This window comes from Mesoplodon mirus (assembly GCF_964341445.2).
Source record: "Mesoplodon mirus genome assembly, chromosome: 7".
Lineage (NCBI taxonomy): Eukaryota > Metazoa > Chordata > Mammalia > Artiodactyla > Ziphiidae > Mesoplodon > Mesoplodon mirus.
The window spans coordinates 36,258,937-36,276,627 of NC_138983.1; the positions used below are offsets into that span (position 1 = coordinate 36,258,937).

Sequence of the window (17,691 nt, forward strand, 5' to 3'; positions counted from 1 at the left end):
AAAGAAGAATACCAATACAAAATATCCCTACAGATAAGTAAATGAAAACTTGGGGCATGATAAGGTTACATTTCTGATTCTTTACCTTCTTAAATGTCTTTTTTAGCTATTAACTCTTTACTTTTCGTAGCCTCTTTTTGCTTTTGAGTACAAAGAAGTATTCCCTGAAAATGGGTGGAAGCTATATGACTCTCTTTTAGAGTATAGAAGGCAGGTAAGTACTTTTTTTTTTTGAATTTCAATATTCTGTATTCTTTTCATTACAACAAAATGTTCATGGATAGAAGTGAACAACTTTATATAGTTTTGTGGTTTTTGTTGTTGTTTCTTTAATAAAGGCTAATCTTGATTTTTTTGATTGCCTTTCAGTTTCTTTAAACAGCTTTTCAGACTATGCCAATGATCTTTCATGAATCTTATCTAAGAGTTTACAAGTAAATCAGTTTATTTAAAAAATGTTTAATAATTAAAAAAATAAAATTGTAAATATATTTACGTTTTAATGTTTTTATATGTCATTCGCATTATTCACTCAGATTTTTCTTTGTGAGTATCTATAATTTAATTCTGAAAACATTTCCTAATAATTCTATTGCTTATAATTTAGCTGCACATAAACATTTGAAAGTTCTACATTTTCAGGGGACACACTTCTACATAAAATGTTAATAAATCAAATCTGATAGTATACAAAAGAGATAATACATCATGACTAAGGTGAGTTTGCTTAATATTAGAAAACCTAATAATGTGATGCACCACAGTAGGAGATTAAAGCAGAATTCAGTCTTTTTTTTTTTTTTTTTTTTTTTTGCGGTACGCGGGCCTCTCACTGTTGTGGTCTCTCCCGTTGCGGAGCACAGGCTCCGGACGCGCAGGCTCAGCGGCCATGGCTCACGGGCCCAGCCGCTCCGCGGCATGTGGGATCTTCCTGGACCGGGGCACGAACCCGTGTCCCCTGCATCGGCAGGCGGACTCTCAACCACTGCGCCACCAGGGAAGCCCCAGAATTCAGTCTTGAAATCTGTGTTAGAGTGTATCATTCTCCCTGTTCTTCCTCAGTATACCACTTCCCAGAGTTCCTATACTGCAATACTTAAACTCTACCAAAAATAGTCTTTATTTTTAACTTTCCACATGTTCACTGTGCATTCTTGAGAATTTTTCAAACACATTGATTGTTTCTTGGTAATTATTAGATTTGATATTCAAATCATCTAGAATTCAAATACGACAAACATTAGGCTGTGACTTTTGTATTTAGATTTTAAACATTTCATTTTAATTACTATAAAGCTTCTATTTTTTAGGTTTGTTTCAGAAAGCCAGGAAGAATAAAAAACCATCACTAGAGAACTAAAGATATCCAGATGGTTTGAAACTGATTTTGTTGCTCAATTGCATGTGGCAAGTAAAATTTAAAATTAGTTATAAAACCACCAGTTATAAAACCATTCAGTTATAAAACCATCAGCTGGCAAAATATGAAGCAGAATACAAAATAAATGGATCAGCTTTTAAAAACCAAGAGTCTACGAATAACATTGCAAAATTTTTGCTAAACCAAAAATCCAGTGTCAGAATTAGGTGGCAAAGCAATCAGAAAAACTAACAAATGTCTGTAGATTGTAAAAATGAAGAATATTCTTTGGGAATCTGGGCAAAAATTGCTGTCTGTTGTAGTAGCATTCAACATAGAACTTTGGAAAGGAGATGAGATAACTGTGTCCAGCGAAAAGAAAGAAATTAATATGAAAAAGAATAAGTTGAAGAGTGAGTGCGAAAAAACAAACAACCCGATCAAAAAATGGGCAGAAGACCTAAATAGACATTTCTCCAAAGACATGGAGATGGCCAACAATCACATGAAAAGAGGCTCAACATTGCCAATTATTAGAGAAATGCAATTCAAAACTATAATGAAGTATCACCTCACCCTGGTCAGAATGGCCATCATCAAAAAGTCTACAAATAAATGCTTCAGAGGGTGTGGAGAAAAGAGAACCTTCCTACACTTTTGGTGGGAATGTAAATTGGTATAGTCACTATGGAAAATAGTCTGGAGGTTCCTTAAAAAGCTAAGAGTTACCATGTGATCTGGAAAAGATGAAAACTCTAATTCAAAGAGATACACGCACCCTAATGTTTCATAGCATCACTATTTACAGTAGCAAAGGCATGGAAGCAACCTAAGTGTTCATCAACTGATGAATGGATCAAGAAGATGTGGTGTGTATACACACACTCACACACACACACACACACACACACACACACAGGAATATTACTCAGCCATAAAAAGGAATGAAATATTGCCATTTGCAGCAATGTGAATGGACCTAGAGATTATCATAGTGAGTGAAGTAAGCCAGGCAGAGAAAGACAAATATATAATACCACTTATATGTGGAACTAAAAAAGTAATACAAATTAACTTGTTTACAAAACAGAAACAGACTCACTGACATAGAAAACAAACTCATGTTTACCAAAGGGGAAAGAGGTGGGGGGAGAGATAAGTTAGGAGTATGGGATTAACAGATACACACCACTGTACGTAAAATAAACAACAATGATTTACTGTATAGTACAGGAACCTATATTCAATATCTTGTAATAACCTATAATGGAAAAAAATCAGAGAAAATATGTATAACTGAATCACTTTGCTGTACGTTTGAAAGTAATACAATATTGTAAATTAGCTATACTCCAATTGAAAAAAAAGAGTGAATGAACAGCTATACGCATTCAGAAAGAGAATTATGGGATTAGGAAATGCTGTAATCAGAATACAGCATTGAACTCTACACTGAATAATACAGATGCTTTATGGTCTTTGACTTACTAGATTAATTTGTTGGCTTTTTACTGCAGAGTTGGACACTTTGTCTCTGAGTCAACTAAGTTAAAGTCTAGTGGAGAGGACACTGTATTTGGTGTAGTTAGAAGACTTTTTTTTAAAAAAATTAAGTTTATTACTGAAGAAAATGAAGATAATCTCTTCTGTTTGTTTCTTTTCTTGTTTTCATTGAGGTATAATTGACATATGACATTATATTAGTTTCAGGTATACACCATAATGATTTGATATTTATATATATTGTGAAATGATCACCACAGTAAGTCTAGTTAACATCTAGGCAGTGTCACCAAAAGCAGTTACAGGATTTTTTTTTCTTGTGATGAGATCTTTCAAGATTTATTCTCTTCCCAACTTTCAAATATACAATACAGTATTAACTATAGTTACCATCTGTACAGTGTATCCCTGTGACTTACATTTACTTCATAATTGGAAGCTTGTACCTTTTGGCTCCCTTCACCATTTCGCCCACTCCTGACCCCCTGCTTCCAAGCTTCCAACAACCAACCATCAGTTTGTTCCCTTTATCTATGAGCTTGTTTTCTTGTTTTTTTTTTAAGATTCCACATATAAGTGAGATCGTCATACAATATTTGCTTTTTTCTGTCTTATTTCACTTAACATTATGCGCTCAGGTTCCATCCGTGTTGTCACAAGTGGCAAGATTTCATTCTTTCTGTGGTTGAATAAAATTCCATTATATATAGAGATCTCTCGCGCTCTCTCTCTCTCTCTCTATATATATATATATATGTATATATATATAGATATGGATATACACACACACACATATATATATATATTATATACCACATTTTCTTCATTCATCAGTGAGCACTTACATTGTGTCCATATCTTGGATATTGTAAATAATGCTACAATGAATGGAAGCATATATCTTTTTGACTTAGTGTTTTTATTTTCTTTGGATAAATACTCAGAAGTGGAATTGCTGGATCATATAGTAGTTATATTTTTAATTTTTTGAGGAACCTCCTTACTGTTTCCCACCAACACTGCACAAGGGCTCCCTTTTCTGCCCATCCTCGCCAACACTTGTGATTTCTTGTTTTTTTGGTGATTAGCCATTTTATTTTATTATTTATTTATTTTAAAAATTATTTATTTTTTAGTACATCTTTATTGGAGTGTAATTGCTTTACAATGCTGTGTAATTAGCCATTTTAACAGGTGTGAGGTGATATCTCATTGTAGTTTTGATTTGCATTTCCCTGATGATGAGTGATGTTGAGCATCTTTTCATGTGCTTGCTAGCCATTTGTATGTCTTTGGGAAAATGTTTATTCAGATCCTTTGCTCATTTTTAATCAGATTTTTTGTTGTTGTTTTTAAGTTCTTTATATATTTTGGATATTAACACCATATCAGGTATATGGTTTGCAAATATTTTCTCCAATTTCATAGGGTGCCTTTTCATTTTGTTGATGGTTTTTCCTTTGCTCTTCAGGGTAATCTCTTAATATAAATGTTGAGACTAAAGATAAAGCATCAGAGTATTCCTTTTTTCTTCTTTTAAATTAAAAAAAAAAAAGGATGCGGTAATACACTCTGTATATAATTCAAAAGGTATAAAAGGTTATACTGAAAGGAAGGTTTCCCTTACGGCAACATTGTTCCCCAGCCATCCCAGTTCCTCTCCCTTTAGGAAATAATGTTACTCATTACCCGTATATCCTTTCAGAGATTTTATGCTACACAGCTTGTATAATGTGTATACAGTATTTTTTTTAAAGCAGATAATAGCATTCTGTGCACACTGTACCCTTCTTTTTCATCTAACATATTTTGGAGATTATACCATCTCAAAACACACAGCCTCTCTATTCTTTTTTTCTTTAAAATTGATATATAATTCACATACCATAAAATTTTCTACTAAAGGTTGTGCAGCTATCACCACAATCTAATTCCAGATCATTTAGAAGACTCAGTTTTGAATCCTAGAGCACTTGCTTAGCTGTCACACTTAGATATGTGCTGTTGAATGAGTCACTCATGTCACAGTGCCTTTATTTTTTACTTGGTGATAGTAACTGCCTTATAGGATTGTTTGAAGGATTAGTGATATACAGAAAGGCACATTATAAACCATAGAAATCGATCCAAATGATTATTATTACATTTATTACATTGTAAAGCTCTAAAAACAGAAGTCATGATTGGTTGGCTTTTTGTGTGCTGCCGCTGAAACACAAAAGGAAAGCCACATTAAATTTGTAGACCTATACGTTATAGTGCCTAAAGAAATTAGATTATATATTTTTTAAATGGGCAAAACTGTTAGTAACAATTTATTTGTTATATAAGAGAGTATTTCTTTAATTTTCTCTTGACACATGTAGTGATTATACAGAGGACCCTGAAATTTGTGGATAAGGTCAAGAGAAATCATCAAGTTGCTAAAAATAGTAAAAATCAGTATATAGAAAATGAGCATGGTCTTCTGCAGAAATAATCATATGGTAGATACCTTGCTTAACAAATTTGGAGAGCACTCAAGTACAGTAAAGGAGAACAGAATTTATCCTCAGAACTGGAATGTAAGTAACTAGGGAAAGCTATAATCCAGTTAATTTGGTTGTAAATTGACTCTGACAAATGGATACATCAACTGAAGGGCAGTGATTTGCATGGAGAATAGAAAGATGTATGCCAGAGATCAACAGCTGTCCTTATATCTTTAGCACTGTCTACAAAGAAGGTATATGCTGACTAGCCAACTCCAGTTTTCTGCTTAGAAGGCAGTTCCTTTAGTGGAGATAGGTGTGTCAGCTTCTCTAAGAATGAGGAGGACAATAGCCATTAAGGTAATTTAAGTCAATGATTCTACTCCCACCCATCCATTTTTCTGAAGAATATGACACAATCTCAGTGGTAACAGTTCTCCCTGGTAGTGATCTTTCAAGGATATGGGAAGGCAGTGAGAGAGAGATGGGAGTTACCTACCTGGGTTAAAGATGGTACACTAGGATCTCAGGAGATCTGACCCTCTCAGCTTTGACTCCATATTTTCTAAGAAAACTTCAGAAACTAATTTTGCTTCTTGTAGAAGCTTCCTTGTGGTTCATTGATTTTATTCATTCATATATTCATTCATTCATTCATCAAATTCATGTAGCACCTACTGTGTACTAGTGGCTAAAACAGAAAGACACAATCCTGACTCCCAAAGAACATATGTTTAATGGAGGATTCAAAGAAGTAAACTAACAATCAAAATACACAGTGATGAATATTGTGAATAATAGAGCAAGTACTCCGGTGATAGAATATGAAGCCCTCTGGAAACTGAAGGTGTTTGGTATAGGCTAGACTAGAGTTTAGAGTGGCCAGAGATCAGTCTGGGGAAAGCAGGAGTGTGAAGGTCTTTGCCAAGTCCCATAAAGGGTTCTATACTTCATGTGAAAAGGAATAGGTAGCCATTGATAGTTTTTAGGCAGAAGAATGATGCGATAGCTTTTGCATCTTAAAAGAATTTTGAGGCAATGTGGAGAACGGATTGCAGAGGGACAGAAAAGAAGTGACAATGGCCTGAATTAGGGAAGTGACAGTGAAGATTGAGTGAAGTGAGCAAACTTGTTTCAGGCACTTTGGGAAGAAAAAAATCATAAAAATTAGTCATTCGTTGGAAGTAGAGGGTGAGCGAGAGTTAGAGGTGGTATCCAAGTTTCTTGGTTGAGCACCACCTCTATAAACTTACGAATTCATTTTTTTCATTGTACATTTTTTATTATAGCATGAACATTTATTTTAAACATCTCTTACTTAAACCTTTTTTTTATTTCTGGAAATAAGTAAGGATCTTATCTGAACAGTTATCTAGAAAGTTGAGGAAAGCAGGAGGGAAGGAGAGATGTAGATCATAGGAAGCAAGTTGGGACCAGGCTAAATAAATGGGGTAAATAGTATTTAAGACACTAATGAAGAGACAGACCTTGGCTAGGGATAGGTGGAAACTCTGTTGATAATATTTATCACATGATTACTGGAAGGGAATTTTCCTTTCTTAATTTTAATATCCTCCTGGGTGTTCAGCAACAGCTTTAGAAATACCCTTTTAAAGGAGAGTACCTCCAGCCCTTTGACTTAAGATTTTTATAACAATTTTGTGAACCAGGATAGTAAAATTTTTCTTGAGGCACAATGTACTTTTTTTTATTAAAAGGGTAGTTTTAGAATGTACATGGAATTCTTTACAGCTTCCTTTGGTCAAGTTACAGTTTGTGCCACAGTTTCTTCATCTATAAAATGACAGTAATGAAACCTGAATACAGTAGTATGTGTATGTTGGGGGGCGGGTGGGGGAGGGAGGGAGGGAGGGATAGAGAGAAAGGCTGCTGGCATAGTGCCTGCACATAGTAGGTACTCAATAAAAGTTTTTTTTTCCTGTAATTTGGTTTCTTTCAGTTTTGTCTTTTTCGGTTTATTATGAGTTGTCAGAAGTAATAAAATTAAAAATATATGTATTTTCTTAATTCCAGCCATTTAATGTAATGGCTTTATTTTCTATGGAATGGAGGATGGAAATTTTAAAGTGTCTTATTAAGTAATCCTATATGTGAAGTGGTACACTAGCTATAAATATGGCAAATATTTAAGGACCAAATGAGTTTAATAAGTGGTGTGTTTTTAAAAAATTGTTTTAAGTGTTTCTCTTGCCTCTTTTTTTGGTTTTGCCTTCCATTACTTCCTTGTTTTTTTTTAATATGTTTTACATCAGCAACATTTTATTAATACTGTAAAATTCACTTTAGGTATGTAAGTGATAAACATGTACGTAGCATTCTGGGACACTTGGTGCCTGCCCTCAGAAATTTCTTTGTATAGATGAATGGCAGCAGAATCACTCACCAGTCAAACTGTATGAGCCTGTGTTCTTTTTAAAGACAAGAACATTTTCAGTCTTACTGTTTCCTTGCTTTTCATTTGATGTGCTTAGGACAGACCCAACACTCAGTCAGTATTTAATGATTTAATAAATCTATTAACATAAAATTGAATGCCAAAATAAACACAGATCCCTGTGTTAGAATATCTCATCCTAAAAGCCTGGTCACCACAGGCAGACAATAACTATTCCAACAACTTAAGTGATAGTGGAGAAAAGAGAAGTTGAATAGGAGGCTTCTGTTCTGATGTTTTAAAATATTTTTGTTAGGCAGTAATTTGTCTTATGTTTTATTTCACATGTAGGGAATTCCAAATGAAAGCTGGAGAATATCAAAGATAAATGAACGGTATGAGCTTTGTGATACATACCCTGCCCTCTTGGTTGTGCCGGCAAATATTCCTGATGAAGAATTAAAGAGAGTGGCATCCTTCAGATCACGGGGCCGTATCCCAGTAAGTATGAAGCTGTGCTGAAACTTTCCCATTGCTTTTGTACTTCACATAATGATGAGGATGGCAAATGGGAGAATGGTTGCAGGATTAAAAATAGCTACAGTGGCAGGTCTTCTCTGGGGATATTAGGGAATGTGTTATTTAGTATGATTAAAACCAGAGGAAAGACTTAGACTAAAGACATTTCTGGAGAATTTGAGATAGATATTAGAGAGCTGCACAGAATTGCATGGTTCTTAACTCAAAAACAAAGTTGGCTCTGTATTCACTATTTCTTTATCTTATTATATACATCTTTGGTCATGGTGATAAATGCTTTTTTTCCTTTAAATCCTAGAAAGAAGAAAACTTTACAAATTTATGATGAATTACTGTGTTCTAGAAAGCTCAAATAATTTTAGGTACAAAAATTCAGATTCTGAAGACTTTATAGTTGGACAGTTTTGCTGATATAGTACTCAGACTTTAAAAGTGGGGTTTACGTAGCCCCCTTTTAATCTATTTTTTTCTAGAGACAACACTTCCAATAATCAGTGACTTTCATAAATCAATATCTGATTAACGAATTAGACCAGGTTTTCCACATGCCAGAATTGGCTTGAAAGAAAGGTGATTTTTCATAGCAGCCTCGTATATCCTTTTATGGCTAGGCTTTGAATCCAATTAGAAAGCAGAGTTTTATAGAGTAATGATTTTCAGAAGGATTATAAACAGAGAAGCATGTAAAGGGTGTGTTGCCATTGTTTTCCCCCCATTAAGGTTTTATCATGGATTCATCCTGAAAGTCAAGCTACAATCACTCGATGTAGCCAGCCCATGGTAGGGGTAAGTGGGAAGCGAAGCAAAGAAGATGAAAAATACCTTCAAGCCATTATGGACTCCAATGCCCAATCTCATAAAATGTTTATATTTGACGCCCGGCCAAGTGTTAATGCTGTTGCCAATAAGGTGAGATCGTCTTCCAGTATTTAAGATTATAGTTACAGTTTCATGAGTTTGGTGGGAGCCACAGTGCACTAGAAAGACTTCAGGCATTTCAATGATAAAAATGTAGATTCTAATCCTGGCTCTTCTACTTGATAGTATAACTTTTTAAAAAAAATTTTATTTTATAAAAATTTGGAGTATAGTTTATTAACAATATTGTATTAGTTTCAGGTATACAGCAAAGTGACTCATTTATACATATAAATGTATCTATTCTTTTTCAAATTCTTTTCCCATTTAGGTTATTACAGAATTTTGATCACAGTTCCCTGTGCTATACAGTAGGTCCTTATTGGTTATCTGTTTTAAATATAGCAGTGTGTACATGTCAATCCCAGTATAATGTGGAGTCAGTTATTTAATCTTTTTAGTAACTTTAATTTGCTTATTTGTGAAATGAGAATCATAATAACTAACAGGGTTGTTTCAGGGGCAAAACTCACCTGATAAAAAATAGTGCATAATCCTGCTTACTTATGTAAGAAATAGGTATTCATCAATTACTAGTTTCTCTTTCCCTTCTGCAAACTGGACAATAAACTGAGCTTGTGACTGACAAAAGAAGTCTGCACAGCACTGTTGTAGAAATCATGCAGTGTTCTCAGTGACCAGTGCTGCCCTCTTCTGGCAGCTCTCCACCTGTACAAGCTATTCAGACTGAAAACTTGCAGTTAGCTAGAACAGTGGTCCTGATTTCTGCTATAGAATAAATATTAGCGTTGCGGAAATAGAAATTCTAGTCCAGTTGACAAAATCTACCATAGGAGAAGGAAAGAGAAGAGATACAATTTAGCTTTAAAAAATTACCTCACATATAAGCAGAAAAACCCCCAAAAGCACCCCCAAAACTAAAACACCCCAAGTCCTATAACTAAATAAGAGAGAAACACCATTAAATCTTGGTTATACTTTCAGGCCTATGTGCAGATGCGTGCACACATATGTTTGAGATAGAATGGGATAATTGCAACTTCCTTTTTTTAATTGGTGCTGTTTCTTTCTATGTCAATAAATATCTGTAACATGATAATTACTAACACCAATTGTTTTTGGATATTTAGGTTATTTCTGGTTTTTTTTTTTTTGCTATTATAAACAGTGCTAGGGTGACCATCCTTAAATTAAATTATGGATCATGTACCTAATTATTTCTGTCCTATTTAGTGTTTTGAGAACATTGTGAATTTCAGACATTCTCTGTTAAACTGTAAGTATTTCCCCTTAAAGGAGAAATGAGGCAATGTGTATATGAAGCTGGTACCCCAGAGACTGGCATGTATTTTTCCAGTAATTACTTGTTCCGTTCCGTAAACCTTATACCATGAATTAGCATGAATGAGACTTAAGATGTTATCTAGGATGAGAAAAGGAGAGAGGCATATAAGGCAGAAAAGGGGGTAGAGCAAAATGTTACATTCCTCTTCTTTTTTTTTTTTAACTTCTTTATTGGAGTATAATTGCTTTATAATGGTGTGTTAGTTTCTGCTTTATAACATAGTGAATTAGCTATACGTATACATATATCCCCATATCTCCTCCCTCTTGCATCTCCCTCCCTCCCACCCTCCCTATCCCACCCCTCTAGGTGGTCACAAAGCACTGAGCTGATCTCCCTGTGCTATGTGGCTGCTTCCCACTAGCTATCTATTTTACGTTTGGTAGTGTATATCTGTCCATGCCACTCTATCACTTTGTCCCAGCTTACCCTTCCCCCTCCCCATGTCCTCAAGTCCATTTTCTAGTAGGTCTGTGTCTTTATTCCTGTCCTGCCCCTAGGTTCTTCAGAACCTTTTTTTTTTTTTTTTTTAGATTCCATATATATGTGTTAGCATATGGTATTTGTTTTTCTCCTTCTGACTTACTTCACTCTGTATGACAGACTATAGGTCCATCCACCTCACTACAAATAGTTCAATTTCATTTATTTTTATGGCTGAGTAATATTCCATTGTATATATGTGCCACATCTTCTTTATCCATTCATCTGTTGATGGACACCTAGGTTGCTTCCATGTCCTGTCTATTGTAAATAGAACTGCAGTGAACATTGTGGTACATGACTCTTTTTGAATTACGGTTTTCTCAGCATATATGCCCAGTAGTGGGATTGCTGGGTGGTACGGTAGTTCTATTTTTAGCTTTATAAGGAACCTCCAAACTTTCTCCATACTGGCTGTATCTATTTACATTCCCACCACCAGTGCAAGAGGGTTCCCTTTTCTCCACATCCTCTCCAGCATTTATTGTTTGTACATTTTTTGATGATGGCCATTCTGACTGGTGTGAGGTGATACCTCATCGTAGTTTTGATTTGCATTTCTCTAAAATGATTAGTGATGTTGAGCATCCTTTCATGTGATTGTTGGCAATCTGTATATCTTCTTTGGAGAAATGTCTATTTAGGTCTTCTGCTCACTTTTGGATTGGGTTGTTTGTTTTTTTGATATTGAGCTGCATGAGCTGCTTGTAAATTTTGGAGATTAATCCTTTGTCAGTTGCTTCATTTGCAAGTATTTTCTCCCATTTTGAGGGTTGACTTTTCATCTTATTTATGGTTTCCTTTTCTGTGCAAAAAGCTTTTAAGTTTCATTAGGTCCCATTTGTTTATTTTTGTTTTTATTTCCATTTCTCTAGGAGGTGGTTCAAAAAGGATCTTGCTGTGATTTATGTCAAAGAGTGTTCTGCCTATGTTTTCCTCTAAGAGTTTGATATTGTCTGGCCTTACATTTAGTTCTTTAATACATTTTGAGTTTACTTTTATGTATGGTGTTAGGGAGTGTTCTAATTTCATTCTTTTACATGTAGATTTCCAGTTTTCCCATCACCACTTATCGAAGAGGCTGTCTTTTCTCCATCGTATATTCTTGCCTCCTTTATCAAAAGTATGGTCACCATATGTGTGTGGGTTTATCTCTGGACTTTCTCTCCTATTCCATTGATCTGTATTTCTGTTTTTGTGACAGTACCATACTGTCTTGATTACTGTAGCTTTGTAGTATAGTCTGAAGTCCGGGAGCCTGATTCCTCCAGCTCCATTTTTCTTTCTGAAGATTGCTTTGGCTATTCTGGGTCTTTTGTATTTCCATACAAACTGTGAAATTTTTTGTTCTAGTTCTGTGAAGAATGCCATTGGTAGTTTCATAGGGATTGCACTGAATCTGTAGATTGCTTTGGGTAGTAGAGTCATTTTCACAATGTTGATTCTTCCAGTGCAAGAACATGGTATATCTCTCCATCTGTTTGTATCATCTTTAATTTCTTTACTTAGTGTCTTATAGTTTTCTGCATACAGGTCTTTTGTCTCCTTAGGTAGGTTTATTCCTAGGTATTTTATTCTTTTTGTTGCAGTGGTAAATGGGAGTGTTTCCTTAATTTCTCTTACAGATTTTTTATCATTAGTGTATAGGAATGCAAGAGATTTCTGTGCATTAATTTTGTATCCTGCTGCTTTACCAAATTCATTGATTAGCTCTAGTAGTTTTCTGGTAGCATCTTTAGGATTCTCTATGTATTCTCATGTCATCTGAAAGCAGTGACAGCTTTACTTCTTCTTTTCCAATGTGGATTCCTTTTATTTCTTTTTCTTCTCTGATTACTGTGGCTAAAACTTCCAAAACTATGTTGAATAATAATGGTGAGAGTGGACAACCTTGTTTTGTTCCTGATCTTAGAGGAAATGGTTTCAGTTTTTCACCACTGAGAACGATGTTGGCTGTGGGTTTGTCATATATGGCTTTTATTATGTTGAGGTAAGTTCCCACTATGCCTACTTTCTGTATGGTTTTTATTGTAAATGGGTGTTGAATTTTGTCTAAAGCTTTTTCTGCATCTACTGAGATGATCATATTGTTTTTCTCCATCAGTTTGTTAATATGGTGTATCACATTGATTGATTTGCGTATATTGAAAAATCCTTGCATCCCTGGGATAAACTCCACTTGATTATGGTGTATGATCCTTTTAATGTGCTGTTGGATTCTGTTTGCTAGTAGTTTTTTGAGGATTTTTGCATCTGTGTTCATCAGTGATATTGGCCATTAGTTTTCTTTCTTTGTGACCTCTTTGTCTGGTTTTGGTATCAGGGTGCTGGTGGCCTTGTAGAATGAGTTTGGGAGTGTTCCTCCCTCTGCTATATTTTGAAAGAGTTTGAGAAGGATAGGTGTTAGCTCTTCTTTAAATGTTTGATAGAATTCGCCTGTGAAGCCATCTGGTCCTGGGCTTTTGTTTGTTGGAAGATTTTTAATCACAGTCTCAATTTCAGTGCTTGTGATTGGTCTGCTTATATTTTCTGTTTCTTCCTGGTTCAGTCTCGGAAGGTTGTGCTTTTCTAAGAACGTGTCCGTTTCTTCCAGGTTGTCCATTTTATTGGCATATAGTTGCTTGTAGTAATCTCTCATGATCTTTTGTATTTCTGCAGTGTTAGTTATTACTTCTCCTTTTTCATTTCTAATGCTGTTGACTTGAGTCTTCTCCCTGTTTTCCTTGATGAGTCTAACTAATGGTTTATTAATTTTATCTTCTCAAAGAAACAGCTTTTAGTTTTAGTAATCTTTGCTATCATTTCCTTCATTTCTTTTTCATTTATTTCTGATCTGATCTTTATGATTTCTTTCCTTCTGCTATCTTTGGGGGTTTTTTGTTCTTCTTTCTCTAATTGCTTTAGGTGTAAGGTTAGGTTGTTTATTTGAGATTTTTCTTGTTACTTGAGGTAGGATTGTATTGCGATAAACTTCCCTCTTGGAACTGCTTTTGCTGCATCCCAAAGGTTATGGGTCGTCGTGTTTTCTTTGTCTTTGTTTCTAGGTAGTTTTTGATTTCCTCTTTGATTTCTTCAGTGATCTCTTGGTTATTTAGTATTGTATCGTTTAGCCTCCATGTGTTTGTATTTTTTACAGATTTTTTCCTGTAATTGATATCTAGTCTCATAGCGTTGTGGTCAGAAAAGATACCCGATACAATTTCAGTTTTCTTAAATTTACCAAGGCTTGACTTGTGACCCAAGATATGATCTATCCTGGAGAATGTTCTCTGAGCACTTGAGAAGAAAGTGTATTCTGTTGTTTTTGAATGGAATGTCCTATAAATATCAATTAAGTCCATCTTGTTTAATGTATCATTTAAAGCTTGTGTTTCCTTATTCATTTTCATTTTGGATGATCTGTCCACTGGTGAAAGTGAGGTGTTAAAGTCCCCTACTATGATTGTGTTACTGTCGAGTTCCCCTTTTATGGCTGTTAGCATTTGCCTTACATATTGAGGTGCTCCTGTGTTGGATGCATAAATATTTACAATTGTTATATCTTCTTCTTGGTCTGATCCCTTGATCATTATGTAGTGTCCTTCTTTGTCTCTTGTAATAGTCTTTATTTTAAAGTCTATTTTTTCTGGTATGAGTATTTCTACTCCAGCTTTCTTTTGATTTCCATTTGCATGGAATATCTTTTTCCATCCCCTCACTTTCAGTCTATTTAATCCATTTACTTTTAAGGTAATTATCGATATGTATATTCCTATTACCATTTTCTTAATTGTTTTGGGTTTGTTATTGTAGGTCTTTTCCTTCTCTTGTGTTTCCTGCATAGAGAAGTTCCTTTAGCATTTGTTGTAAAGCTGGTTTGGTGGTGCTCAATTCTGTTAGGTTTTGCTTGTCTGTAAAGGTTTTAATTTCTCCATCGAATCTGAATGAGATTCTTGCTGGTTAGAGAATCTTGGTTGTAGGTTTTTCCCTTTCATCACTTTAAATATGTCCTGCCACTTCCTTTTGGCTTGCAGAGTTTCTGCAAAAGATCAGCCGTTAACCTTATGGGGATTCCCTTGCATGTTATTTGTTGTTTTTCCCTTGCTGCTTTTAATATTTTTTCTTTGTCTGTAGTTTTTGATAGTTTGATTAATATGTGTCTTGGTGTCGTCTTATTTTTTAAGTCATTCCCATGCGTATTTCACTACAGAAATCTCTCTTTTTAAAAAAGACTCTGATATATTTTATCTGTTGGGACATTTTTCTCATATGTAATAGACAACAAAAATCTAGGAAGGCATAGAGAAAGCAAAGAAATAAAAATCACTTATAATCACTAATCTTTGATATATTTTCTCCCACTGTTCTGTGCATTTATGTACTGTTATTTTTCATTGTTTTTCCTCTCTATATGAATTATTTCTTTTCATGAAATATTCCTGAAATAACTTTAATAGTACTCATCATACAGCTATATCATCGTGCACTTAATCATTCTTCTAATATTAGGTGTTTAAGTATTTAGTATTTAAAATATAGCTAAAATAAGTATCTTTTGTTGGCATCTTTATTTCCATAAAATAGTTTTGTAGATATACCATTACTATATGGTAGTTGAAAGTATGTATATTTTAAAAAGTTTTGTTACATATTGCGAGCATTCTTCGGGAAGGTTAGTTTACCAGTTTGATATATTTTTTCCTGCCGTTTTATTGAGATATAATTGACATAGAAAAGTGTGTAAGTTTAAGCTGTACAACATAATGATTTGGTATATGCATACTTTGTGAAATGATCACCCCCCCTAAGTTTAGTTAACATCCATCACCTCACGCAGTTAGATTTTTTTCGTTGTGTATTTTCAAAGTCTACTCTCTTAGCAACTTTCAAATATGCAATATAGTATTGTTGACTGTAGTTATCATGTTGTGCATTACATCACCACTACTTACTTATCTTTTAACTAGAAGTTTGCCCTTTTTTACTACCTTCACCCAATCTCCCCACCATCTCCCTTTTAAAATTTGCAAAAGTATACATCCTTGTTGCAACAAGTATTTTTTACCTTCGTAGTAAGAACATTTTTTATAGCTTTGTCAGTGTGAATATGACAACTGCTTTTGCACCATGAGCCGTATCAAGAATTAAAACTGTACTAGCCACTGAGTCTTCCATGTGTGCCCTACCACAATTAAATTTACCTTCTACCCCTGCTAAAAGTAACCACTATCCTAACTTTTATAGTAGTCTTCTTACATTACCTTATACTTTTATTACTGAAGTGTATACATCTCTAGACTCTTAGCCTTGCCTTTTCAAGTATTGTATTTGATATGTCTTTTAAGTCTCTTCATCTATAGTCTTCCCCTTGCCCTTCCTTTCTCCTTCCCTCCCTCCTTCACTCCAATATATTTTATTGTAGGGTTTTCCACAGTCCAGATTTTGCCGATTATATTATGGTATGGTTCAACTTTCTTCTGTTCTCTGAATTTCCTTCACATGAATTCAGAGCTTTATTCAGATTCAGGTTCAACTCCTTTGGCAAGGCTATAGGGGATATATCAGGAGGCACATAATTTGTGGCTGATTCTTCTTTGTGGGATATCAGCAGCTGTTCATACTCAGTACCAAGATGTGTTAATTCACTGGGGTTGCAAAATGGTGATATTCTAATTTCATGATTTCCTTTTCAGCTTAGTTGAACTCTTTCTGTAAAGAAACACTTTCTCTTATCTAAATTTTGGTTAACCAGCAGTTCAGTTCATAAAAGAAAGCCAGGATAAATGCTTGATTCTTTTTCCTTATTTATCAGTTTTCCCAATAATGAATTTACTCCCTACCATCCCATGAGGGTGACTGATTTTTTTAAGTGTCATTACGAATGCATGTATTTATATGTAGTCAACAATTTCTAATTCATTGCAGATGGTATTTTTGAAAAAAAAATTCCCACCTTTGGTCTGAGGGACACTTTTCAAGTTATCTCCTGAGTTCTTTTTTTTTTTTTTTCTTTTTTGCTTTATAACAAATTTAATCAGTTATACATATACATATGTTCCCATATCCCCTCCCTTTTGCGTCTCCCTCCCACCCTCCCTATCCCACCCCTCCAGGCGGTCACAAAGCACCGAGCTGATCTCCCTGTGCTATGCGGCTGCTTCCCACTAGCTATCTACCTTACGTTTGGTAGTGGATATATGTCCATGCTGCTCTTTCACTTTGTCACAGCTTACCCTTCCCCCTCCCCATATCCTCAAGTCCATTCTCTAGTAGGTCTGTGTCTTTATTCCTTTCTTACCCCTATGTTCTTCAGGACATTTTTTTTCTTAAATTCCATATATATGTGTCAGCATAGAGTATTTGTCTTTCTCTTTCTGACTTACTTCACTCTGTATGACAGACTCTAGGTCCATCCACCTCATTACAAATAGCTCAATTTCATTTCTTTTTATGGCTGAGTAATATTCCATTGTATATATGTACCACATCTTCTTTACCCATTCATCCGATGATGGACACTTAGGTTGTTTCCATCTCCGGGCTATTGTAAATAGGGCTGCTATGAACATTTTGGTACATGTCTCTTTTTGAATTATGGTTTTCTCAGGGTATATGCCCAGTAGTGGGATTGCTGGGTCATATGGTAGTTCTATTTGTAGTTTTTTAAGGAACCTCCATACCGCTCTCCATAACGGCTGTACCAATTCACATTCCCACCAGCAGTGCAAGAGTGTTC

The 17,691-nt window shown here is 34.9% G+C and overlaps 1 protein-coding gene across 8 annotated transcripts in view; it reads left to right on the forward strand.

The window, feature by feature from the left end:
- MTMR2 (myotubularin related protein 2) overlaps window positions 1–17,691 on the forward strand; it is a 111,880-nt gene that overhangs the window by 69,661 nt on the left and 24,528 nt on the right. For all 8 annotated transcript variants that reach the window (XM_082627323.1, XM_082627330.1, XM_082627325.1 and 5 more), the window contains 3 exons: window positions 131–214; window positions 8,081–8,230; window positions 8,990–9,178. In XM_082627323.1, coding sequence (XP_082483449.1) covers window positions 131–214; window positions 8,081–8,230; window positions 8,990–9,178 — 423 coding nt within the window. The remainder of the gene's footprint in view (window positions 1–130; window positions 215–8,080; window positions 8,231–8,989; window positions 9,179–17,691) is intronic.